Source organism: Callorhinus ursinus, unplaced genomic scaffold (genome assembly GCF_003265705.2).
Source record: "Callorhinus ursinus isolate GAN/ISIS: 27379988/994484 unplaced genomic scaffold, GSC_fseal_2.0 scaffold10, whole genome shotgun sequence".
Taxonomy (NCBI): domain Eukaryota; kingdom Metazoa; phylum Chordata; class Mammalia; order Carnivora; family Otariidae; genus Callorhinus; species Callorhinus ursinus.
The window spans coordinates 25,652,302-25,679,344 of record NW_027397072.1 but is presented as its reverse complement, the minus strand read 5'-3'; the positions used below and the strand labels follow the sequence as shown (position 1 = coordinate 25,679,344).

Below are 27,043 nucleotides of genomic sequence, written 5' to 3'. Positions count from 1 at the left end.
TGGGCTCAGGTTCTTTCCACTTCCATTGAACACCGGTGGTGGCCATTTAAGATTAAAAATGCCAGGAAGGATACCAGTGTATTGGGGACCAGGATCGAGCCAGATGAGGCCGGAAGTCGAGCGAAGGACTTGCAGCCCATGGTGAGGGATGGGACCCAACTATATGTTAGAAGAGTCACTCCAGCAGCACTGTGAAAAATTAAATGGCAGATCTAAAGACTTCAATCCCCAGAGCATATCTTTTGGACAGCTCTGCAAAGATATTTTGTGCTCGGACCTGAGGCACCAAGGAGTAGAAAAGTTCCTGAAACTGGTTGACATTGCCACCCTTCTTATCCTCGCCCCATTTCACACACCCTCACCTTCTGGGCAACAGCTGAAAGACACCCCACTTTCTCTCCCAGGGCTGTTTCCTCGTGGACCTCTGGAGATGTTTTCTAAGGCCGCCCAGACGGCAGCCAGGGCTGGGGCTGCACATCTGGATAACGTATCTCTAAGTTGTTGTCTTCTTACAGCAGAGGGCAGGGACCAGTGATGGGGTCCCTCTGCACAGCATGCCTCATGACTGTGCTCAGCATGACATGGGCAGAATTTGGCAGAGCCGGGGAACTGGCTTCCACCCCCTAAAGGGTAGCCGGGAAGGGGGGAAGGAGGGCATCACTGATCTCTCAAGTTTGCCCATGTGAACTCATCTTTTCAGGAAGGTACCCACGCCTCCACGCTGGACCTGACAGCCAGGTGCCTCCTGGGGCTCCAGGGTAGCACAGGATCTTGGATACTGTGAGCAGAAATTTTCACCTTTGTATACAAGGACGTTTCTCTGGGGAGAAGACCCGTGGCTTCCATCGCTTGGAAAAGGGGGTCGTGTCTGGTCAGAATAATTAAGAATACTTTCTCTCTCTCACCCCTGCACCTCATGGCTGGGGAACTAACCAGAGACCCAGAGAGCAGAAGTGATTTGCCCAAGGACACTAGGTGTGGTGGCAGAGAATGATATAGAAGCCAGTGTTTTCTGGCCAGCACTCATAGTGTCTTCTTCGCTTTACTAACACGTAAACATGTGGTTGCTATTTGTTGAATGCTTGGTGTACGCACAGCACCGCACTCAATATTTTACTTACGGTGTTCTATTCCATTCATAAACCAGCATCATGGTTTCACAGAGTAGGCCGCTGTGATGCTCTCCGTTGCCAGGGGAGGTTTAATCACTAGCCCAAGGTCACAGAGATAGAAACTGGAGGAGAGAGATGGCAAAGCCAGGCCTGTTGGGCATCTACTCTTCCCATTCCCCACTCGCTCCTTCTGTATTAGACTCCTGTCAGCCTGGCCCATCCCTGCAGCCCCAAGCCAGGATTTGCATGCTTCCCAAAGCGTTCTGACAAGCCCAGCCCTTGCTGCCTTCCCTCCTCTGGACAGATGGGGCCATGACAAGTCCTTTGTAGGCAGATGGCCCTGACTCCCCAGCCAGTCCCGCTCCCTCCTTGCTGCTGCCCTTGGGCATACCTCCTTCTCCTCTAACCTCTGCTTGTGTATGACGTGGGAATTGTGGTATCCAAATCCTGGGGCTCTTAATGAGATAATTCGTGTCCACAGAGTCATTTATTCAACAAACATTTGAGGATCTCCCATGTGCCAGGAACTGTGCAAGTGATACCGGTGGTGAGGGAGAAGACACGGTTCCTGCTCTCAGGACTGCGATGGCCTGGTCAGAGAGGCAGACAGGAAAGAGATACTTAGAGGTAGCTGGTGCGGGCTGGGGCGTCCAGATGACTTGGAGGAGAGGTACAAGGGTCTAGGAGAGTATAAGGAGAGACTGATTCAATCTGAGGTCCAGGGAAGGCCTCTTTAAAGAGGCAGTACTTTGTTTGAGGCTGTTGGAGTAGGAGTGGGTCAGATGAAGACTATTCCAGGCAGAGTCCAATGGGCATGGCGGCCTGTTGGCTAGGGCTGCTGTAGCAAAATACCGCACACTGGGGGTCGGGGGGTGGGTAGGCTTAAACAACAGAAATTCCTCTTCTTGAAGTTCTGGAGGCCTGGGGTCCAAGATCAAAGTGCTGGCAGTGACATTCTCCCTTGAGGCCTCTCTCCTTGGCTTGCCACCTTCCCGCTGTGTCCTCACATGGCCTTTTCTCTGTGTGAGGACTCCCCGGGGTCTGTACCTCTTTTTGTAAGGACACCTATCATGGGGGATCAGGGCTCCACTCTGATGGCTATTTTGACCTAATCACCTCTTTGAAGGCCCTAGCTCCAAATTGTCACTTGAATTAGGGCCCCCCAGATGACCTCATTTAACTCTCGTTACGTCTTTAAAGGTGCGATCTCCAGATATGGTCATATTCTGAGGTCCTGGAGACCTCAACAGATGAATCTTACAGGGGAGAGACAACTCGGCCCAGAACAGTTGGGAAATAGCTGGTCTTGTTTTAGAAGCTGAAGAGGCCAGTATGACTGGAGTAGAATAACCAAAGGCGAAGGGAGGGTGGGATGAGGCTGGAGACTTGGGAGGGCCTGGGGGGGTTGGCGGGTAACGGCAGAGTGGGGACAGTATTCCGAGTGCTGAGGGAGCCACTGGAGAGGTTTGGAGCTAGCATGGGAGAGAGAGAGGATCGGGTGTAATTTTTAAAAAGGTGACTCTGTAAAATGGATGTTTGGGGCCACGAGTAGAAGTGCAGAGTTGGGGGTTCTCGCAGTCAGCGGTGGTTGGGCATGGCTGTAGAGATAGGGGAGGGCAGGGGAATGGATGGAGACCCATTTTAGGACGTGGTGATGGGTTAGATATGGGGAAGGGGCAGTTCAGGTGATCAGGCTGAAGGCAAAGGTGAGAGAGAAACAAGCATCAAAGAGAAAGACTGTCAGATTCCTCTTTGAGCCCCTGCCTGGATAATGGTACCGTTCCTTCCTGTGGGAAGAACAGGAGGAGGGGCCAGTTGGGACGGGAAGATGGAGCATTCCATTTGGAACCTACTCGGGGTGAGATGCCCAAGCGGGCATGTCAGGTCGGCTTTTGTTTAGTGCAGAGGTGGCGCTCAGCGAGGAGACCCTGTCACTGTGGTGCCGCTCTCTCCTTTTTACTGAATTTTGTCTCTTATTTCTGAGTAGCTATTGGCCCTTTCCTTCAGGTGACAGAACTCAAGAAATAATGAGTGAATGAATGAACGTGCACATGCACAGAGCGAAGGAACAAGTGCGGCTCTTATGGGTGGGCCTCGGTGGGAATGGGGGGGCATGGAACTACCCTCCTCTCCCTCCTGCAGCCCCAGGCATTGATTCTGTCCAAGGGGCTAGGCTGGGTGCGAGTTTGCTGGAAACCCATGGACCTGTGCAGCAGAGGGCCCTCTGGGGAGCCACGTCTCATGCTTGCCAGGCGTCCTGGCCTGAGCAGGACTGAGCCAGTCCCTTCGGCTGCCCGTGCAGGGAATCGCCTCCCCCAGCAGGTCGCTGGAGTCCCTGTCGCCTTTTCTCCCCCGAGCAGTGTCGACAGCACTGTAATCACACAATTATGATGCCATTAAAATGTCACATTTGGAGAAATCCATATAAACAAAGCATTAACAACCCCTTGAAAATTGCAGTCTTTACCACTAATGACCTACTTTCTCTACACACCGCGCCCTCCCGCCACCCCGACTCGGCTGCCGCTTTGCGCAGCCTGGCTTTCGGAGGCACACCGGAAGGTACGGTCTGCTGTCTTGGCTGCCTGGAAGGCCCTGATGTCTAATGTGTCGGGAGTAGCTCTGCGATGGGGCCAAAGATAGCCAGGCCAGGGGAGCCCAGTGCTGAGCCACTTAGCAAATGAGACCAGAGGAAGCCACACCCAGGTGGAGCGAGGGTCCCGCTGGAAGGACCCTCAGAGAGAAGCCGGCCCTTGAGAAGTTGAAGAAAGAAGATGGTGTTGAAAAATCTGAAACGTGACTTCGTGCCTTGGCTTGGACCTCCCCTCCCCTTCGCCATCTTGGGGAGCAGAGCTGGAGCCAGACAGGTGGTGGTCACACTCACAGCATAACCCAACAGAAGAGGAAAGTGTCCTGCCCAGGGTCTGTGGGCCTGAGGCTTCTGGATCCCTGCTGCCGTGAGTCCAGGAAGAGACGTAGGTGGGCCGGGCAGAGAGGCCCGGGCCAAGAGAGCCTTGAGGGTTTTAACTTCGTTTCCCAGAAGAGTGCTCTGGGAAATTTCAGATACTGAATTTTCTTTGTCACCAGAATCTAATTTTAATGCATGAAGAAAATGGATTACTTAGAGGAATGTTATATATGAGTGCTCTTATAAAATAAAGTGAATGAGTGCTCTTATAAAGTAAAACATAAACCAAAACAGCCCTGGCAAGTAATTAATCTCTTCCAATGTATCTGAATTGCAAATCTGGTTTCCCATAGAGTCCCGGATGTGATTAAAGCGAGAGGGTGCCTAATTCTGAAAAAGCGAAGAGGGGGCCATGGGGGATTAAAAGAAGTAGAGTTAGCGTGTGGGAGGGGTTTTAAATAGCGCTCTGGCACTTTCCACCCCCTCACAGTCCAGGGCTCACCTGCAGAAGGGATCAGGCCCCAGGCACTCTGATGAATGGACAAGAATGGTTGGTGACAAGCATGTCATCTGGGGGAGCAATTATTGGTGCTTCCTAAGCGAGGGAAATGGAGGTCTTGCTTACAAGCAAGTGCATCCTAAACCCCCTTTTTATAGTTCCTGTGACATGGTGCGGACCACGTTCCCACTGTGTCGTAAAGATGGCCAGGATTTAGGACAGGCTCGGGACGTTCTGTTTTTCAGCCCATTGCGATTCTCACTTGCTGTGTCACCTGCATCACTCAGTTTGCCCTTGGCTGAGGCAGGCCTCCCACCCTCACCCAGATTCAGCAGGCAAGCTGTCTGGGTACTCTGGGTCTGCTTTTGACATAAAAAGAGCCCCTTTCATAAAAGCCAGCCAGCGGCCCCCTGTGGGGTCCTGCCAGATAAAGTCATTTCAAAGTCATTCACTCCAATCCCACACCTACATATTCAGCAGCTGACCTAGTTTTGAGGAAGCTAGAGGGTATCTGGATGTCACCTTATTTACAGAGCAGATAGAAGATGCACTAAGCTCTGGGCCCTCGCTGCACACAGTATCTGGGGAGATCTAGCCTGCACATATCGGAGGCGTGCAAGAGAAGGGAACAAATTCTCCTTAGCCGAGAGCTTGAGGCTTCTTGCTAATGTCACCTTTGGGGAATGAATGACAGGGCTTAGGGGATACTTGAGCCTGAAACTCCTTTTCTAGCCAGAATGCAGTTTAGCGTGCAGATTAGGAGAGGTGTTTCCAGGCTAACCTGGCAGAAAGTGTAGGACTGATAGGGTGGGATCCCTCTTCCCACCTCCCTCCTCGTCCCTCTCCAGGCAGGTGCCAGGTTAGCAGCCACTCCGCCAGTGACCCCCTGCCATCACACGTCCCACTTAAGGACCCAACAGAGCCCACCTGTCTGGGCTTCATCCCAGCATCTCCACTTACTTGGCCAAGTCCCTTTAGACTCTCAAACCTCAGTTTCCCCTTTAGTAACCTAGGGTTCGTAATAGCACCTGCTTCGGGTTTGTCCTGAGTGTGGGATGATTTTAGGACAGAGCCTGGTGCACAGTAAACATTACAGACTATTAGCTGTGGGTCTTCTGAGCTGCGTCCGGTGTGAGAATTGATCCCCTTCTCAAGTCAGCCCTTCTCCCTGGCTTCCCATAGCTGTCTCCATCTTGATTTCTCCAAGGTCACCTTTGCCTGGGCGGAACCTAGAAGGAGATTTGGGGAAGCTGCAAACCTTTCTAAACACATTCCTTGGGCGTATAGCTATAGGACTGGCCATTCCAGCCCTCAGAAGCCAAGTCCCAGGAGGCCTGGAGAAGACCCTCTGGGGCTGATGTGTCCAGTGGAGGAAATGGGCCCGCAGTTGAGCAGAGAGCCCTGGTGACCAGGTTCCTTGGCCTGAGGGGAGACTTGGGGTGTCAAGCAGGCTCAGGCTTCTGACCTTACACCCGAGATTCCCCAGGTCTCTCCCCAGAATCGCCCACATCGTTCTGTGCTGGCTCCAGTTCCCACTTCCACACCTGTAGAAAGGGGGTTAACTCAGAGGTCTTGCAAAGCTCCGTTTATACCCTTCTAAGCTAAAGGGAACCCTTAGCTATTACACTTCTTAAAATAGTTTTCTGTCTTATCATTTGCATAGCCCTGAGCTCAAACCCATGTTTGAGATGGAACTTTTGGCTAGACCCACCCTGCCGAGTCCCAGGACATATCGGCGTTGGTAATGACCTAGTGCTTTCATCCCAGCGGACAGCCTGGTGAGCCTGGTGATGCATACAGCCGGTCGCCTGTGGTTGCTGTCAGAGACCCCATTTCTGCCACAAGGAAGGACGAAGCTAAACATAAATTGGCTGACTATAAATGGCTTTTTCTCTCCATTAGCATTCAGTCCCCCAAAGAAATAATAGTAACTGGAGCAATGTTGACAATAATAATATGTTACATACGCATTATGTTTTGCCAAGCAGTTTTTCAGGCCGTTATCTCATTTCTGCCTGTAAAGTTGCGTGGGGTAAAGATTAGTCCTACCCTCAGGATGGAGGGAGAAACTGACCACAAGCAGTTGAAAGGACGTGTGGAGCAGAGCCAGGCTCCGGACCCAGCTTTTCCTGACTTGCGATCTCTTCATGACATCAAAGGAACGGCAGAGAAGGATTATAGGGTCATCCCTGGTGCAGTGCTCCCCCTTCTCTGCCCACCTCCACTTTCCCACACACAAACACTCTGGCGGCTGCAATTCTGTCCGGGGAAATCGGGTTGAAATATACAAGGGGCCCCTTAAAGGAGAAAAGAAGTCCAGAAGTGTAACCTGTGGTGCAAGCACCCTTCCCTTCTGGTCACCCTTCCCTCCTTTATCTTTCTTTACCTTTCTCCTGTTATTCCATTACTGCCCCACAATTCTGTGGCCTTCAGGCCAAATCTCACCCAAAGGGGAGATTTAAAGAGTGTTAAGTAGGTAGGTTTTGTGCGGCACGTACAAGGTATTACACTGGCATTTCTGTTCTCAGTGACCCTGAAGACTTGTTCATTTGTGACCCCTGCTTGATTACCTTGGTTCAGTAGGGCCCCTTGATAATTGCTTGGCTCCATAGCCGCTCCTTGAGGCAAAAGAGCTTTCTGAGGATGCTTGGAGATATTTCACAGCCCTGTTAGGGCAAGGGATGGGGAGAGGAGTCTGACTTTGGGGGAGAGATTGCTTCTGTCACTGAGAAATGCAAATCTTGTTTTTAGTGCTTTATTCTTTCTTTCTAGAACTTGCTTCCCATGGGGTGAAGCCCTGACCTTGAGGCCCCGTCTCAGTCCTGCGGGAGGCCACCGTGGCCATGTTGAAAGATGGCTGCAGCGTCCCCCTTGCAGGCCCGCCCTCAGGCTGATGAGGTGACCATGCACCCAAGATGACTCACTGTCCACGCCGGAGACAGAGTGTTGCTTCTCTTGTTCTGTCCAGCTGGAGGCTTCCCTTCCCAAGCCACTTCCGGCTCTGCTCGTCCTAAGTCCAGATTCTCTGCTCAGTCTCTCCTGGGCACGCTTCCATCTCTTGGTGCATTTTCTCTTCCAGCATCAGCCTCCTGGTTGGGGGCAAACCCATCTGTGTCACTGTGCGATCCACCACATCCTCTCTCTCCTGAGCCCTGTGGGAGTACCTGGCTCCCTCCCCTCCTGATCTCTTGCTCTCTGGATTCCAGACCTGGAAGGAGGAGGCTTCTGCTCTAGTCTTTGAACACAAAGAAGAGGATGCAGAGATGAATGCTATGGGTAGGGCCAGCTCTCACTCAGTCCTCATGCCCACCAGCAATTGGGAGGGATTCTTTAAGCAAGCTGCAAGTTATTTGAGATGCCTGTCCACATACAGGAGCTCTGGGTTTAGTCTTTCTTTGGTGGTGGAATTTATAGGGCTTTGGGTAGGAGGAGAGCAGACATACCGGCCTTGCTCACGCACCCTGGCACCTGCGGGGGAGCCAGACCCTCTTCCCACTCACGCAGACTTAAACTTCCTGGGTACCTCCCTCTCATGCTAATTAGTAAGCAAATTAATCTCCAAAGAAGGTCCACATTGTGTGAGTTTGTTTTGTTTTGTTTTGTTTTCTCTCCCAGAAACAAACCTGGGCTGCTGTCCATTCCATTAATCATATTATATTTCACAGTTGGAGTTTTTAGGCAATTATAATAATTATCAGAACTTCTCCTCTTCCAGAAAGCTCGAAACCTCCACCAGAGCCTTATTTGCGTGTGGTGTGCAGTTGGGATACAGGTGGGGTGTGTATGTTGGGGCAGTGGCAGGGAGGAGAGAGCTGGGTGGTGGTGGCTTTTGCTGTCAGAGCCTCAGTGACACTAACTGGAGAACCCTAGAGAGGGTTCTAGGCATGGCATCCGGGCTGACAAAACTTCCAGGGGCACAGAGAAACCATAGCAAACAGCTCCCACCAGACCCATTTGGTAGGCGCCTGGCTCGAGGGCGAGGGTGGCGGGTGAAAGGAAAGTAGGGAAGAAATGGAAGGAGCTAGACTAGAAGAGTCAACTCAACCCTGCGGATTACATGCTACCTCATTTGGTCCGGGAAATAGCCTTTCCCCTCCATTATATGCCCATTCCACTCCTAAATTCTTTAAGGAGTGACTTTCATATAATTAATACTAACCATTAAACCACAGCATTAAAGGAGCAATTGCCTAATTCTGAGGAAAATTTAAATTTATTACCAGCACCCGAGATGAAATGAATACTGAAGAGAAGGAGAGAAAACCCTGCAGAAGATAAATAGAAAGCCAAGTGGGATATTGACTTGATCCTTCTCCAGTGCAGGGTAATTTGGCTTCTAAAGTGAGTTAGATCATAATAAATTAAATTTAGATTTCTGCACATCAGTTAAATAACTCCCAAGACAGAATTCCAGTGAGAGGAAGAGGTGATAATACATGGTGGAAATATTAAAATGAAGATCTTATCTAATAATCCGTAATTGATGTGCTGTCCCTAGATGAGGGAAAAGGATTTTCCAGCTCTTTTCTTTGCCATGAGCCCAGGTGAGCGAGGGAAGGGCTGGCTGGCCCTTCCTTCTTTGTTGGAGTTTGTCTTACACGCCGTGGGGGGGGGCGGTGAGGAGTCCATTCTCAGGGTCATTCTTTTCCCAGCCCGTTCACTCTGGGCAGGACTTACATAGCGATGGTGCTGTCCTCTTCACTGCCTGGACTGGCCCTTGGAAAAATAAGGCCCATCCCCAGCTGGGTGGACATTAGAATAATACTGGGGTGAACAGATACTTCTACTTGTTTATGACCATCCAGCAAGGGGATAAAAAGTGGTCCTGGATGAATGAAGCTCCTGGTGATGTTGAAGCAACGCGAGCTTTGAAGCCAGAAGGCCTGGGTTAGAGTCTCAGTAGTGGACTCACTATCTCTGCAGTCTTAAGCAGGCTCTTTTGCTTCCTTGACCCTCAGTTTTCTCACCTGTGAAATGGGAACAACACAACTGGCTTGCCTATCTCACAGGGATAATACAAATGCAGCATTCCAGTGAAAAAGCTTTGTAGATAAGAGTAAACTCTTCTGTTTGGCCTGTTTGATACTGACTGTCAATCATTATTATACTTTTTCATTTCTAAAAGTGATGCTCAATTCTTTTTCAGTGAACTTTTGTTCTTCGCTAATTTTTTATTCCATATTTTAACCGTTTTATCTCCAGTTATGCTTTCTTTTGTATCTGTAATTCCTGCATCTGAAGTCTTTGGAAGATCTAAATCTGTTATTTATAGTTTCCACTAACTCTCACTTAGTGAGAGATTCCTTCTCTGATCATTTTTTAAAAAAAGATTTATTTCGCCTCTTTTCTCGGGTACCGGAAGGAGGCGGGTCTGTTTTCGTTCCCAGCGCAGCCATGGCTCGTGGTCCCAAGAAGCATCTGAAGCGTGTAGCAGCTCCAAAGCACTGGATGCTGGATAAACTGACTGGTGTGTTTGCTCCTCGCCCATCTACTGGTCCCCATAAGCTGAGAGAATGTCTCCCTCTCATCACTTTCCTAAGGAACAGACTTAAGCATGCCCTAACAGGAGATGAAGTCAAGAAGATCTGTCTGCAGCGTTTTAGTAAGACTGATGGCAAGGTCCGAACTGATATAACCTACCCTGCTGCTTTTATGGATGTCATCAGCACTGACAAGACTGGGGAGAATTTCCATCTGATCTAGGACACCAAGGGTAGCTTTGCTGTTCATCGGATAACACTTGAGGAGGGCAAGTATAAGTTGTGCAAAGTGCGAAAGATCTTTGTGGGGACAAAAGGAATCCCTCACCTGGTGACTCATGATGCACGCACCGTCCGCCATCTTGATGCCCTCATCGAGGTGAAGGACACCATTCAGACCGATTTGGAGACTGGAAAGATGACTGATTTCATCAAGTTTGATACTGGTGATCTGTGTATGGTGACTGGGGGTGCCAACCTGGGAAGAATTGGTGTGATCACCGACAGAGAGAGACATCCTGGTTCGTTTGATGTGGTTCACGTGAAAGATGCCAATGGCAACGGCTTTGCCACCCGACTCTCCAACATTTTTGTTATTGGCAAAGGCAACAAACCGTGGATTTCTCTTCCCCGTGGAAAGGGTATCCGCCTCACCATCGCTGAAGAGAGAGACAAGAGACTGGCTGCCAAACAGAGCAGCGGGTAAAATGGCCCCTAGGTGACGTGACTGGAAGACATTATGTATACTTAATTAAAGGTCATACAGCACGATGAAAAAAAAAAGGTTTATTTCACTTATTTTAGAGAGAGAGAGAGTGCAGTGGGGAGGGGCAGAGGGAGAGGGAGAGAGAGACGCAAGCAGACTCGTGCTGGGTACGGAGCCCAATGTGGGGCTCAATCTCACAACCCTGAGATCAGGACACTGAGATCAGACCTGAGCCAAAACCAAGAGTTGGACGCCCGACACACTGAGCCACCCAGGTGCCCCTGACCTTTTTTTTTTTTTTCATTGTGATTTCACCTTTCAGTGAGCTTTGTGGAAATCCTGAGGATCTAAATTGGAGATGTTTTTCTCCAAATAGGATTTACATTTGCTTCTGAGAGGAGACAGATTCTGGTTTAATATTAGAAGGAAACTTCTAGAAGTTGCAGGCCTTTGAATTTTGGGGTGGGCTCCTTGGGACCTCTGTGTCCCTGGCTGGACCTAGGAGGGATGTCCATTGGACACTGGAATGTTATGCTGGAGTGTCAGACATTGGATGGGTAGTTGAATTCTGTCATCCTTAAATAATAAGTTCTATCATTGTTTATAATTCTGACCTCCTGTGTGTTAGCCTGGCATCTTCCAACCTTCCTAAAGAAATCTGCCTGCAGAGTTGTGCCCTCCCTGCCCTGGCTGGGGGAAGACTGGGTACCCAGGAAGGAGAGTGATGGACCGGTGGGGTGATGGTCGGTGGGGTGATGGTGAAGGGGACACAGAGATCCTCTGAGGAGGGAGATCCCTATGCAGAGAGAGAAGCTGGCTGAGAAAAATGATGGGGAACACATAGATAGTCCTTGAAGGTGGCTCAAGGAAATGGCAGGGAGGCTCTGGAAAGGCAGTGTCATCTCACGGTCGGAAGCATGGGAGTGGAGCCAGGCTCCATGGGTTCAAACCCTGGCTGGAGCGCCTACCACCTGTGTGACATTGGGCAAGTCACCTGATCTCTCTCTGCCTTGGTTTCTCCAGTTGTAAAATGGGAATGGCAAACTTGGCCTCTGTGATTGTGAGGATTAGATGTAAATGTTTATGACACGTGGTAGGTACTCACAAAGTGTTGTTTTGTCATAGGGTAAGTTTGGAAGTGTTATTAAGGATCAGCAGAGTTCAGGGTAGGAAAGAACTTTCTTCAAGGGATAGAGACTTTCTCATTCTAATGGGGGCGGGGGGGGGGAAGAAGAGACTTAAGGCAATGAGAGAAGTAGTAGCTGGGGAAAGAAGAGAGGGGGACAAACACATTAAAATCATAGAGAGCCCCATAATGAGCTCTAATAGCATTAGAGCCCAATAGTCAGCGTGAAAGAGAAATGAGAGGAACAGGCCAGGGAAGGTCGGAGGAAAGGGGACTTGTGGCATCTCCTGAAAGCACAGTGGGAGGAAAGAAATGAAGCCGCTCAGATGTGCTTCTGAGCATTCATTTTTGGCGCCCCATTATTTAAGCCGGGCTTTGGCAGATGTAATCAGATAGATTCTGTTGAAAAGATTGTCTTGGTTTTCTGTGCGTGGCGTGGTGCTTACGGTTGGAAACGCACACACTCTAGATTGAGTAAATTCTGGTCAGAGAGTCAAGTGAGACCTTGCTTGGGGGCCGTGGGTGTTGGGGGGCGCCACACAGGAGGGGGCCGAGGCCTGGGGTGGGACCTTGTGTGGGTTCCTGGGTGTGCATTCTCATTTGGGAGAGCAGTGTCATCACTTCCCGGAACGGGAAAGTCTGCGAAGCTGCACGTGCATGTTCAGGCCCTGCCCCGGATGGTCACAGGAGCCAGGAAGCAAGGAATCCAAAGCATGGGGACCATGTGCCGCCCTCTGGGCTCTCGGAGCCTGAATATGGGGCCTCATGAATTGAAGAGCTTGGAAGCCAACTCCAGATTAGTACTGGAAATACCTGGGGGAGTCTGGGGCCCTTCAGAAATCCTGGGAGGGCCACAGCCACTTTAATCCGGGGACCGGCAGGGAAAGAGTGGCTGGTCCTTCCTGTGGGCATGGCCCCCACCTCGCTCCTTTGTCCACTCGCTCTCAGCAGAGGACGTGCCCCCGATTGGTTTCCTGGTTTCCGTGGTAAGACAGAGGCGTTGCGAGGTTCTGGGAAGGATTCGCTCAGTAGCCCCTTTCTAGCCATCAAGCTTGGGCAAGCCAGCCAGCTCTCCTCTCTGCCGATTCCTCCCCGTACAGATGGGTTATGTGTGTATTCTGTGGCAATATGTGCAAGCAGCCTTGTAAAATAGAAATTGTTATTCAGATGGTAGCGTTTATATTTTAAACACAGCATCACTATTATTCAATACATCCAGATATTGTTGTAGGAAAACCAAGCTCCCAGGACAGGGGGTTGCCCCCAGTGGATCTCAGTGCAGCGAAGTGTGAACCTGCTCTGTGCACGTGACCATCGGAGGGCGCGGTCCCCTCCAAGGAGGCTTTGACTGTTCAGTTTTTCTCACCAGCCAGGCTGTTACTCAGGCTCTGGACTTTCTGGGGTTCAGAATCCCAGCTGAGTTCCCATGGCCCTGTCCTGAAGGAGGCGGATTCTGCCAGGGATGCTTTGCTGCCCATAGGGTGGTGATTGCCAGGCTGAGCAAACAACCCGGCCTTATGCCCTCTTGGCCCTGGGCCTGGTCTGGTGTGAATAGAGAGTAAGGGATGAGGCCAAGAGGTCTTTACCTGCCCTTTCTCCAGCCTGTCTCCAGGGCCTGCCCCTCCATCTGCTTCTCCAGCTGATTCATGGAACCTCCCCATTCAGGCCTCCCTTCCCACCAGGTTCAGTCCCTGAGCTCCCCTCCCAGCTGGGCTTCTTGCGGCAGCCTCTTCCCTCCACTTCATCCTGCACGTGTGGCCAGAAACCCTTCCACTTGAGCTGCTTCATACAGACCCAGCTGTGTTCCAGAGTTCTCTTTCACTCACAGACTCTTTGCAGCCCACGCTCTGGCCGCCCCGTTCCTGAGCTGGCTGCGTCCTGAACAGATTCTCCCTCCTCCGGGTCTTCCTGCTTTTTATCTGGGTTTTCACTACACACGTATACATGTATTTCCCTTCCCATTTCCTCCTAAGCAAAGCAAACTCCCTGCTCATCTTTCAAGCACAAACTGATCTGACACCTCTTCCAGGTAGCCCTTCCCATTTCCCTCACTCCTCTGGTATAGGTGTTCTAGGTGTCTTCATGCATGTCTCTCTGCCACCTTGCAACCCCCTTGAGGGCTAGGACCTTCCATCTCTGCATCTCTCCTCCATAGCACAGAGCACTGTAGGAGCTCACCACTGACTGAGAGAACTGCAATGAATCTATTTGGGAATGAGCCAGTGGGAGATGGTACAAGGCCCCTTGATGTCAGGGTCACCCTGTGGTGATGTTCCAAGCATGGGTGACAGCTGTCAGGCTGTGACATTGCACAGCACAGGCTGGTGGCGGGGGCGGGGGGAGGTTACACACCGCCCCCTGTGTAGCAGCAGTATCCCCGGACATTCATAAAATCAATTATTGGATAAAAATCGCTGATTTCCAAAGGTTCATTTTGTGCTATTAGCAAGAGAATGCTGTTTCAAAAGGAGATAACAGAGAGAGAGAGAGAGGCAGATCAATTACCAGATAAGATCGAGTGGTGCGTGAGATAAATGTGCACACTGGTGAACCACCCCTTGGAGTCCTCTGTGGGTGGAGCACCCGTCCTGCCATCTGCGGGGCCTGCCCTGGGCCTTCCTATCATGTTCCCCATGTCCAGGAGGGTATCCTGGTCAGCGGCGGGAGGGGTGGTGTCCGGGCAGCTTTTCATATTTGCACAGTGACTAGGGGTCAGTAACACATGAGTGAGCATCTCATCCTTGGGGACGTTTCTAGCCCCAGGGCCCCGGCCCTCACATTCTAGGGCAGAGCCTGGTCAATAGGTTTTTCCCAGAGATACGGAGTTCTTTTTGCTTTGATGAAGCTGAAAGTTCATCAAAGGGGAGTGGCTCTCCCCTCGGGGTGAAAGTGCCCGCATCCGCTGGGTAGGGGCCATCGAGGGAAGCATCCAGCGTGCGGAGGCTCTGAAGCCCACAGCTCCGGCCGGCTGTGCGGAGAGCCTCTGCCTGGCTGCTGAGCTGGTGTGGGCAGGGCAGAGGAGGCAGCATGGCTCTGAGCATGAGCCATGCCTTCCCTATATAAACACCCTCGCCTTCTCTGCTGTGCGAAGGCACCGGACGGCCCAGGAGCCTGAGCTCTGCTTTGGGCTCGGCCACTGTCGCACCCGTGCAGACAAGCCCAGAACTTGGGTGAGAGCTTGTCTTCCCAGCTCAGCACAGAGAGTCTGGGGAGAAGGGAACAAGATCATGAATACAGAAGCTACCTTACACATTCGAAAGTGCTGTCTCCACATATGGTGAGGATATTACTTGTTCCTGCATTGATGCTTCTTAAAAATAATCACAGATTTAGGGGGGCCTCTGTGGCTCAGTCGGTTAAGTGTCCGACTCTTGGTTTTGGCTCAGGTCATGATCTCAGGGATGGAGCCCCTCATCAGGCTCCACACCCAGTACAGAGTCTGCTCGAGATTCTCTCTCTCTCCCTCTCCCCCACCCCCTCCACATGCTCTTTCTCTCTCAAATAAATAAATAATCTTAAAAAAAAATAATCACAGATTCCTGGGTTGGAGGAAGAAGGGAACACACAGGTGTCTATCCGGTGGGGAGCACACTATTACAGATGGATCGCCTACCTCCCAGCTCTTCCTATGGCAGAGGGCGCAGTGACGGTCATACAGTCGTTCTACCTGCTACGTTCCAGCTTCAGTGCTGGCCCTTTTCAGCCAGGTGTTGTCAGAGTGCCTTGGCGAGGAGGCCTGTGGGCTCAGGATCCTAGAACCCAAGTTCCAGGCCTGCCAGCTTCCTAAAGGTGGGATCCTGAGCAAAGTCCTTGGCCTGTGGAGGCTGTTTTCTTGTGTTCATCCTCAGACCATGAGCACTGCCCGCCTCCTGGGACTCCCGGGGAAGGGAGTAGAGGTTCTCCGCACAGCGCCTTGTACATAGCACTCCATAAAAGGCAGCTACCCTCATTGTGTCACTCCGTGTGTTATTGTTGCTGCTGGTGGTTTTATTAACCTCTTCCCTCTGGCCCCATCCTTGGGCAAAAACTTTGCCGGGACAAACCTATTCTCTGCAGTTGGGCAGCGACAGACAGAGAAGGCTGGGGAGGGCCGGGAGCTGTTCTCCCTGACTTCCCATCTGTGCTCCGCAGACTTTGGATGCCGACTGGGAAGACCCATGGGACCAGTTTGATGAGCGGCAGTATCTGAATGCCAAAAAGTGGCGCGTCGGTGACGATCCCTATAAGCTGTATGCTTTCAACCAGCGGGAGAGCGAGCGGATCTCCAGCAGCCGGGCGGTCCCCGACACCCGCCATCTGAGGTATGTGTGACCGCTCCCACTTGTTACTTTCTCCCGTTCCCTGTGGTCATGACAGAGCAAGGGCAGGCTTGATTCGGGCAGGGCCCAGGCCATGGATTAGGGCAGGCACGCACTGTCTGCTGCCGGCCGGATGGTAGCTGACGCTGTCTGCACCGCTCATTACTGTGAGCCATCCCCAGGCACCTCCAGGGAGAATGTGGGAGGCCCCTCCGCCTGCACCTGGCCCCCTCACCTGGTGGTCACCCTGAAATCATGGAGCACTAAAGACCCTATAGCCTGGGCCTGGTTTCCCTGGCAGATTCCCACGGCCAGGCCTGGCGTGGCTTTCAAACGGAGGGAGGGCAGGATGGGCAGACCCCTGGGAAGTCAGGTTGGTGGGAGGGCTCATTTCCTCAGGCAGCCCAGGCACGTTGCCTCATTACCAATCCTTCCTAGAGTCAGAGCAGGCCTTTGCTTCCTCGTGAGGCCTGAGTAAGCAGGTCTGTCTCAACCCCAGCTCCTCCGTGCTGGCCTCCCTGCCTACAACTGGGAGGCCCAGCTGCACCAAAGGCGCACTGGGGTGTGTTTCTGTCTGCTGCAGGAAATTCACTTGGCACCAGCTCCAAATAGCAGACTGGCATGTTTGGGGTGGAGGGGCTTGAAGGCATTGTTAAATTGAGAGGCTGGGGGACTGGTGTTAGCTTCTTAGCGTTCTGTCTTTGGGTCCGTGGGTACCCGTTTGTGGACACTGCGGTTTATGAGCAGGGCGGTAAGAATTCTCATGACTTATGACGTTGGTCAACTTGGTGGTGCTTAAGTTGTCAGTCTGTAAAGGGGGGTGGACTCAGTTTCCTCAACTAGGCTGTATGTACAAACTCAGAAACCTTGACTTACATAGCACGCATCCCATGGAGGAGCTCATGTTAATCACCATCGTTCGTAAAAGGAGCCGGTTTCCCTATAGAAGTGATGCCAGGGCCATGAGCTATAAGGCATCTGTGGCTTCAGAAGAAGTCTTCAGAAGAAGACTGCAAGAGTCTGCAAACTGAACACTTCTGAGCAGCAGGAAATCCCCCACAGCCAGAGATCTGGGGCACTGGCTATACCTCGAACACTCCCTGCTGCTGGCCTGAAAGCCTCTTCAAGTCAGAGTCTTGTAATATTGCTATCAAAATTCCCCTGCACTTATCCTGGTCCTTGGCATCTGATAGAATTTTTGTTAAAAATTGGGTAATTTGGGGGCGCCTGGGTGGCTCTCTCGGTTAAGCATCGGACTTCGGCTCAGGTCATGATCTTGGGGTCCTGGGATCAAGCCCCGTGTCGGGCTCTCTGCTCAGCGGAGAATCTGCTTCTCCCTCTCCCTCTGGCCCTCTCCCCTCCCACTCGTGCTCTTTCTCTCAAATAAATAAATAAAACCTTTAAAAAGGAATTAGGTAATTTTATTTCCCTGAGCAGAGACGACAGGCGGAACAGGGAGGAAGGCTGAGAAGCCCCCCCTGGTCTCAGGTGGTGGTCCCGCCCTTGTCCTGAGTCCAGATGGTGAGACCCTCCAAAAGGACGAAGGGCCGCCTCCCGGCCAGGAAAGAGACCAGTGCATCTGGGTGTGAGTTCTGCTCCCGCCCGCAGAAGGGAGGCATGGAGTGGGGGATTCACTGAGCAGGCCGCTTCGAGGGGGCACCCTGAGCAGGACGGATTTCTGCGTTCACCCTCGTCTGTGATCTGAGAGGCCGAAATGAAAGTGGTTTACGAGGGCTGGACATATGTGTGGGTTGTGGGGGGGGGGAACCGAGACCGTCCCCAAGGATCGGAGTTTACCAGGTCCTGTTCGGGGCCCTCTCCGAGTGTGTTGTATCTATCAGGTAAGTGTGATCTGCTGCCAGGGAGCAAGAGGGGCAGAGAGGATTTAGATGCAATCTAAGGCCCCCTTTGGGAAGACAAAAAGGAAAAGTCCATCAGCCATATGTCTGCCTCCGGGCACTAACCTTGCCCTGTGGGAGCTGGGATTGTGTGACTTAGAGAATTTCAGATCTGTGGCTCCTGATCCGAAAGAGCAGGAAGAGGAGAGGACGGGGGATTGGGAACGAGGGCAGGCGCACGGGACCAGGCAGCCGTGGCAGGGCTGTCGAGCCCCGACCGTGTGCAGAGCCCCAGGCTGGCACCAGCAGAGGCGAACAATCGGATCAGCCATGTCCAGGCTGAGTGTGGTATGGGGCTGACCCTGTGCACAGATCACTCTTGCGCTAACGAGAGTTCCAGAGACTGCCAGCGCAGCCCAGTGTGCTTCCCTCCCATGGGCCCCACTGGGGGTTGACCTTCTGTCTGCAGGATCTCCTCCTTCCAGCCCTTTCCTCTCAGGGAATCGGTGTCCGTGAGGTTAAAACGAACAGCTAAGTCCCTTCATCCTATGATTCCAGCCTCCCTGTATCCTGACTTCCTCCCAATGTAATGCCTGGGGCCAGCCGGCCTGGGCTGACGGAGCCCTGGGGCCCTTCTTGGGCCCTGCTGACCCCAGCTCCAACCAGCTGTGGCTGCTGGTGACCCATCTCCTGTCGCCCAGGGATTCAGTCAGTGGCTGGCATTTGGGGATCACAGTTTGCTGTGAGGGCTGTCCTGCGCATTGTAGGTTACTGGGCAGCCTCTCTGGCTTCCACCCACTAAATGCTAGTGGCGCTGCCCATGTTGTGACACTGCCGACGTCTCCGGAGGGGCGAGTTGCAGTGAGAGCGAGCCCCTGCTGTAGAGCCAGCCCCGCCTGTTACCTGAGTTCTCAAGACTGAAACATCAAAGTGCATTATGAGCCCCAGCAACGGGACGAGGCCTTCCGCCCTCTGGCGGGGGGGGGGGGTGGACATCTTTTCTGGCACCTAGTACAGCATCTGATGTGTGACAGAATTTCAAGAACATTTGTTGAACAAAGGAGAGGGAGAGCAAATCTGCAAAGACTCTTGACTACTTTCCCCCATCTGCCTTTCATACAAAGAGGCAAAGAGGGCGGAGAAGCAGCCGCCTTCCTCCACTCCCTCCATCCTAGGGCACTTTGGATGAGGAGGCAGGAGAACGGAGTCTATGAAAGGAGTTCTCATTACTGGGAAGATAAGAGTGAAGAAACAGCATGGGGGAGTGGCCTGAGCTTATTAAATTTGCTTCCAATTTTCTTACCACCGTAATTGGATTCTGATTTATAGGACGCGTGTGGACAAGCGCCTGAGACAGAACTATTAGCTGAGCATTAGAGCACGCGCTGCTGGGAGGCGGGTGTTGGGGGGCATCGCTCAGGAATCCAAAGATGCCGTGAGGCTGGAGGAGGCAGCGGGTGGCGGGAAGGGGACAAGGCTGTGGGAGTTTTCACCCGACAGGCAGCTGGGCCGATGGAAAAGCCAGGTGCATTGGCAGTTACAGAAGCCTTCCCAGCATGTCGTGGCCCGGCACCGAGGGAAAGCAGCCCCACAGAGGCCGGGGGCTTCATTTCCCCATGTGGAATGGAACTGTCACATTGTTATCTCGGTCCTCTGTGCCAGGGAGCCCAAGGCATTTTGTGGAGGTGGCTGGGTTTACCAGGAGAGTAGGGTGACCAAGGCGAGGAGGCAGGCTTGGAACTCCCCATTCCCAGGCTTTATGGGGGTGGAGGGGCAGTGAGTGATGTCCACACCCAGGCTAGTTTAGAAAGTGAGTACCTGTGGTTTCGAATGGATCCCCTGCACATTCACCCTTTGGGGTTGACAACGGAGCCTTCCCATGCGCACCCACCACCCCCGACCTAACATGTGACATTTCCAGTCTTGAGATGGGAAGAATGCTATCCTCGGCCTTTCGACACATCTTGGCCGTGGCTCAGTTTCCTCATTCCTGATCCAGGGCCCATGGGAGGCGTGGGGACCGGGTGCCCAGCAGTGGCCTTCCGCACGTCCCTCGGCATGTCCTCTCTCGGCTTCGTTCTCTCATCGCTTCGGACTAGATGGCCTCGAAGCTCTATCAGTGCAGAGTCGCTGCAGCCCCCACGCCCGCGTGCTCTTCGTGGTCGGTCTTCCCTTCCAGATGTATCCACGTCCACGCACGCGGCTCTCCCGCCCGCCTCCGTGGGAATCTCATGGTTGCACTGGCGTCGGGCCCACCTAGTGCCACGTTGTTCCCTGAGACCCACAATCCTGTTAACATGGACGAGAGCCTTAACTCCCGGGGCCCCGCCGAGGTCCGCTGGGGTGGCGAGGACGAAGACGTGGCTGTCGGTATCGGGGTAAGTGTGCCGTAAATAACTATGTCAGTGCACGGAAGGGACAGCGTCTGTGGGGTGAGTCTGAGCACGTTTCCCAGCGGAGTTCTCCTGTTTATCAAGCACTGACTGGTCCAACAAATAGTCCTTGATTTCCGGCTGTCCTACCCCCACCACTGTCACCACATTTGGGTGACAGCAGCTGGGTTTGCCATCATCGGAGGAGCACAGAAAACATCTGGCAGACGAGAAGTCATTCAACGGAGACACACCACTGGAGCACGGAGGGCAATATTTTGATAAAGCAAATGTCTATTTCTGCAGTTGCCTAGCAATACTTAGGGGGTGGCTTTGAGCGCAGGGAAGCAGGTGTGAGGGTAGACTGCACCCAGGAGCCACGAGCAGGAGGGCGTTGCAGCTGGGAAGCCTCATTAGGTCACCTCCCCTGGCCGGCTGGGTCTCATTGTTCCCCTCAGCCAACTCTCCTAGCCTCTGTCCAGGGCGGTGCTAAATGGTTCCAACAGTGGGATACCCATCGCTTGCCTGGAGGGAAAATTCCACACTTCGATACGTCTCACCAGGAAGACATTTTTCCTTTGCTCCTTTTCATCCTGGGAAATGAAGGGGCAGCGGCCCAGTCTGGGATTGCCTGTCTCCCTCCTTGTATTTACTCAGTTGGAATGGCTGCCAAAGATCATCATCATTTCTCTCCTTGTACTCGTCACTTAGCAGTAATAGGATAAAAATCTTCACGGCTGGAACAGCTAAGCATAAAAAATGTTCATATTCCCTCAGAGGCGAGGCTATTCCACTAGCTTAGCACAGAGTTGGTGATGCCACATCAAGGCGGAGGGGAGGAGAGAGGAAACCCATCACAGACACTTAGCTTTTGCAAACAGGCTCGCCCCATCTGCTACGTTCTGGTCCCTCCTGTGCACCATTTTTCAATACAGGGGTTTGTGAGCCTGTTGATAGGAGCTGTGAGTGCGCTTCACTCCAGAGCATCCCAGAGCCCCAGGGAGCCTAGGAAGGGGGCAGCAGAATGAGTTTCTGCACATCCTAGAAGTGGCTCTGTGGAAGAATGGCATCGTCTGCCTCGGGGCTATCTGAGTACCCGATGCAGGGCACAGGAGTGGATTCTCACCCGGGGCAGGAGGGGAAGAGAAACCACAGAGACTAAGATGGAAGGTGCCTCTGGGCCAGGATTCCTTCCCCTCCTGGGCCCCTGGGTCCTTGCATGCTACCCCATTCCCTCCACCCTGGCGCACTCTGTGAGTTTCAGGCAGATTTCCCAAAGAGGCGGCATCTCAGCCTTTGAAAGGGGACCAGTCAAGAAAATTGCTGATGAGAATTCATCTGAACGAACCTGCTTGACTAATGTCTTCTCACACCTTGTTTGAGCTCATTCCCACCAGCTTTGACGTTGTGCGTTGCATTCATTCGTTCATTTTCCTGTTCTTTCACTCACTCATCCACTTCAGACGTTTATTGAGCACTAACCACATGCCAGGCTCTATGCTGGAAATTGGTCCCCGCTCCCTGGGAGCTCATGGTCTATGGAGAAAATGCGCATGGGACTGATTCTTGATGTTCAACTGTGGTTTGCTCTGAGGCCCTATTGTTGATTCTGGAGCTAATGCATGGACTTCCTGTCCTCGATTCCCAAGTACTCATCTCCCGCCCTGTCCTGGTTTTGGTGTCACTATTTCTGTCTTGGCCGTGGAGCATACCAAACGAGTTAGGAGCTTTCCTGTAAAAAAAAAAAAAAAAAAAAAAAAAGTCAAAAAAGCATTAAGCTGGCCTACCCAGGAGAAGGCATTTATGCTTGGATGGGAGGCAGAGGCTTTTTGAAGGAAATGGCATTTGAGCTGGAATTGGGGGCGACAGGTAGGATTTTAGCTGGTGGCAGGCATCCCAGATTGAGGGAACAGCATAAGCAAAGACAAGGAGGTGGGAGAGCCACATTGTTTTGTAAGAGTCAGTTCAGTTTTCCTTGGAGTGTGGGTGATGGAGGGGAGAATAATTCTGGATGGGAAACTTGGGGTCATGTTGTAGCCAAGTCTTGAATTCAAGATAAGGAGCTTAGAGTCAGGTCAGTCAAGGTTGGAATGCTTGGACATTCATCCTGTCATGGCCTCATCATCTCAGCGACCCCAGGAGATGTCCTAAGGAACACATCCCTGGCCAGTCCGGGGTCAGCGGAGCTCCTGCCGAGGCGGGCGTGGGGGGGGTGCGGAGTGGGGAGTACCAAGGTAGGTCCGCGCAGAACTGTGCCAGGCAGCAGTGATGCACTCCCCACCCCCAAAACCATCCCAAGGGAGTAGAGTGTGATGTGGGGTCTTGGCTTTAAGGCACTGGCATCCTCAGGGTGGGGGTGTTGGGTCTTACACTGGGGAGTTTGCTCTGGGGTGAGGTGGGAGAGATGAGAAGCAAGAACTGGTTCAGAGGGAAAAGGAGCTGGTGGGGATCAGTAAAAGGAGTCTGCCGCATCTGACTGGTGGGTTTGGGATTGAGCACCAATACTGGCTATGAAGACTTGGGCAGAAGAGCAAGACTAGCAGATTGAGCACATACCCAGGTAAAGAGATCCAGGCTCAGAGGGGTTAAGGGACATGTCCGAGATCACACAGCTAGTCAGTGCTGGGCAACAGCAAGCTGCCCTCGCCTACAGCCAATAAGAAGCCACCACCACGTCAAACTCTCATTGTCCTCCAATGAACGTTTGTTCAGAACAACCCCTCCAACTTCCTCCTTTCTCCTACAGACGGATGTTCTCCCCTTTGGTCTCTAGACTTGCCTGGGGTCCCCCAGAGTTTGTATATCCCGAACTGCAGTTGCTCTGCTCTTTCTGAATAAGCTCACTTGCTGCTTGACAACCTTTATTGTTCAATTTTTAAGGTTAACATCTAATAACCTAAGACTCAATAATTTGCAGGATAAATTTTGCAGGGGAAATATTTAATTCCAAATCAGTTTCCCAATCCTGGGCACTGAACACACTTCTCTGTGTCTTTCCACATTTCTTTCCATCGTCTCCTTCCTCGGGCAACGTGTAACAAGGGAGGCCGAAACTCAAAATCAAGTTTTCAGATTCTAGGTCTATATGTATGTAAATATGTTTAGAGAGAGAATCCCAAACATGAAGCCTGTATTATGGCTAAGTTCACTGAGCGTGTGTGTGTGTGTGTGTGTGTGTGTGTGTGTGTTTTATTGGTACTTGTAGGGCAAGGAGAAGAGATGATATGTGAAGATTCAGTTTCCCAATTAAGGCAGTTTGATACTTCTATTTGAGTTTTGTTTGGAGGTGTGGATATAATATATTTCAGTTAGCTAACAGAGTCCATAGTTTCTTGTGTTCTGTTGCCAAGACCAAGGAGAACCTGTGTGCCTTTGAAAGGCATTAAATGGCTTTAGCTCTGGAGGCACATTGCCCTCCCTCCCCCGGGTTTGGAGACCAAAGGGGAGAACATCCGTCTGTAGGAGAAAGGAGGAAGTCGAAGGGGTCGCCCTGAACAAACGTTCATTGGAGGACAATGAGAGTTTGAGGTGGTGGTGGCTTCTTATTGGCTGTAGGTGAGGGCAGCTTGCTGTTGCCCAGCTGAGAGGAAATCTTCCTTCTTCCTGCCAGACTGTGTATTTTGAATGAGGTTTCCTTTATTCATTTTCACTTTGGCAAAGATCAGTAAACAAGCAGTCCAAACACTTGCTCTTGTGGAGCTTAGATTCCGCAAGGAGGCAAACCTGCCAGCTCGGTGACTGGGGACTCCTTACTGCCCTCCACAGGCCACCGGTCCCTTCTCAGCAGAGGGCCACTCCCCCTGGGAAGAATGTTCCCTTAGCCTTGAAAACAAGCCCTGACCCCTGCAGTCGGGACCAGTACCACGAAGGGGAAGGTGGCATCATTGCTCTCTCTCCTCTAAATTATCCTTTTTCTCCCCACTGTCGTGGGGTATACACTTTTAAGAAAGCAGAAGGCTGAGGAGGAGACCCTGGACTTGCACTCTGCATTCTGGAATGTTCTCTTCAGTGCTAGACAACTGGTGTGCTCAGGGAAAGAGAAAGCATTGCTGAGTTTGACTGTGGCTCTCGCCTCTAGTCCTGGGCTGTATTGAATCCTTCGACTTCGATGGCTTTGGGAATATCCCTGCAAGACCAAAATATTTCTAAAGACCCAGAACCTCTCTTCATCTTAAATAAACTTTGAATCAGAGTCCCACTTACATACAGAAAAGTTGACACTTCATTCATATACCACTTGAAGAAATTTCCAGAGAGAACACACCCACATTCCCACATCAAGCACCTCCATCAAGGGAAAGACGACTCTCAGTTTGCCAGAACCACCCGATGTCCCTGCCCTTACTCCCCACCGTAGGTAACACTGTCCCGACTTCAAATGCCATAGACTAGCCTTGCTTGTTTTTGAAGTCTATATAAATGGACTTACACAGTATGTGCTCTTGTGTGTCTGGCTTCCCTCAAAATTATGTGTGTGAAATCCAGCCACGTTTTCCAAGACGTGGTGTGTTTATTCTCACGCTGTATCGTATTCTTTCGTATGAGTCTATTGCAAGTTGTATATCTGTTCTACTGTTAATGCTTATTTGGGGTTTTTCCAGTGTGGGGCTCTTATGAACGGTGCTCCTTTGACTAATCTTTACTTGTCTTTTGGTGAACGCACGTTCCCACGGGCTGTGTACGTGTCTGAGAATAACCAGTGGCTCCACATCTTTTTTTTTTTTTAAAGATTTTATTTATTTATTTGAGAGAGAGAGACACAGCGAGAGAGGGAACACAAGCAGGGAGAGTGGGAGAGGGAGAAGCAGGCTTCCCGCCGAGCAGAGAGCCCGATGCGGGACTCGATCCCAGGACCCTGGGATCATGACCTGAGCCGAAGGCAGACGCTTAACGACTGAGCCACTCAGGCGCCCCAGTGACTCCACATCTTTGTGGTCAGTCTCTGGCTGTTGTCTGTTTCACCTGAGCCTTTGAGAAGCTGAGTCGTGGTATCTTTCTATGGTTGAGGTTTGCCGTTCCCCGCTGATCAGTCAGGTAGAGCACCTTTCAGGAGTTCAAGGGCCACTCCCATCCCCAATCAAGTATTTTACACCAGCTGTCTTCACATTTCTAGGCCCTTTGCCCAAGAACCAAGCACAATGCCTGACTCTTAGTCTGTCCTCAATAACCTGCTTCTCTTCAGAGTGTTTTTGACATTTTCTCCCACATCGTGGTGGTGCATGGTAAAATGGGGGGAAGCTACTGGACGGAGCATGAGAAGCTGTGGGTCCTAAGATAGCGCCCAACACTTCAGCTCTCCAGGTGTCTGTTTCCTCACAGGTAAGAAGACAGAAGTAGCTCAGAGATGCTTATTAAGGTCACTTCCAGCCCTGTCTGCCGGTTGAAAATACTTGTGCTGGTAAGAGTGTGCAGGAGCTGACTTAGGGACTGAATCTGATTGGAGGCTATTTCCAGAAGCACGACTCCCTCCAGCTCTGCCGCACCTCCCCTCCCCCATGGCCCTGGATGAATCCTTCCCCTCACACACTTCTCTTCTTAAGGAGACTCGAGGGCCTGCAGGACCTGGAGAGCTGTCCTTTATTGCCACCTCGTCCGTTTCTTTGGGCCCTCATGCCTTCTCCTGGGTGGAGGTCACCGGACCACCCCACCCCCCAGTCCGGCTTCAGATGACAACATAAGCTGCTTCCATACCATCTGTGCACTTGAACAGCAGAGCTCTTTGCTCCTGGAGTCGGCACATCATACTGATGGCAGCTTGACTGAAAACTGGTGACCTGCCCACGGTTTTCAGTGTAGAATAAGGAGTTGGAACATGTGAACTTTTCCCCTTTATAACGCAGAGTGCTGTCGTGTTGGCTTCCTGTTACCCCGCAGCGCCTTGAAGAACCATCGGCCGGTATGACATGCCCCTCCCCTGCGCCTCTCATGCCAGAAAGAAACGGGGCTGGCAGAACGGGCCCCAGGACCTCCTGAGAGGCTTGGGCACCTGGCGCAATTCCCAAGTAAAATCCGAACCTTGGCCATGCTCAGAATAAGAGTAACCACACCTTGTAGCTCTAGGAGACTTCACGGAGCGTTCTCACATCCCCTTCTTAGCAGCAGTTGGGGTGAAGGGGTCACCGCCGTCACCGCCATCCGGCTGGGGGGCAAACGGAGCCCCAGCACTGTAGCTGGTTGGGTGAGTGGCAGGGCTAGGCCTCCTTACCCTGTGAGCTTGGAGATCGGGCATGTCTCTCCCTTAGCAGCTACTTCTTGGGCGAGTCACTCAAACTCCCCGAGCCTCAGGGCCTCATCTTGAAATGGGAATAATAATGGTAGCCAGGGTTGCCATCAGGGGGAGGCGAGGTAATCCGTGCAGGAGGCTGAGCACAGTCTTGAGCCTCCAGTCAGCGCTGTCTGTTAGCTGTGGCACTGAGCCCTCGGATGGGCCTGAGTCCCGGGATCACCTGGAGCACCCGGGCTCTGTGCTCTTTCCTCAGCTCCACAGCAGGTCCGGGAGGCAGGGCAGAGAGGGGGCCAGCCCTGAAGGAGCAAGGAGCTACGTGAGTGAGTTTGGAGAGGCCCTGGCTCTGTGCCTGGTCCCCCACCTCTGAGTTGGGGTGCGCTCCAAGAACAGGGTGGTGCGGGGGCGGGGAGGGTGCGGGCAGAGAAGTTCTGCACAGCGCTTCCTGCCTCAGCCTTGGCTCCTGGCGCCAAAACACTTA

General features: G+C 52.1%; 1 protein-coding gene and 1 pseudogene across 3 annotated transcripts in view; both read left to right on the top strand.

The window, feature by feature from the left end:
- Window positions 1-27,043, top strand: part of GALNT14 (polypeptide N-acetylgalactosaminyltransferase 14) — a 209,009-nt gene that overhangs the window by 118,138 nt on the left and 63,828 nt on the right. For all 3 annotated transcript variants that reach the window (XM_073897220.1, XM_025867601.2, XM_025867599.2), the window contains exon 2: window positions 15,963-16,132. In XM_073897220.1, coding sequence (XP_073753321.1) covers window positions 15,963-16,132 — 170 coding nt within the window. The remainder of the gene's footprint in view (window positions 1-15,962; window positions 16,133-27,043) is intronic.
- On the top strand, window positions 9,864-10,773 carry LOC112820614 (small ribosomal subunit protein eS4-like; annotated as a pseudogene).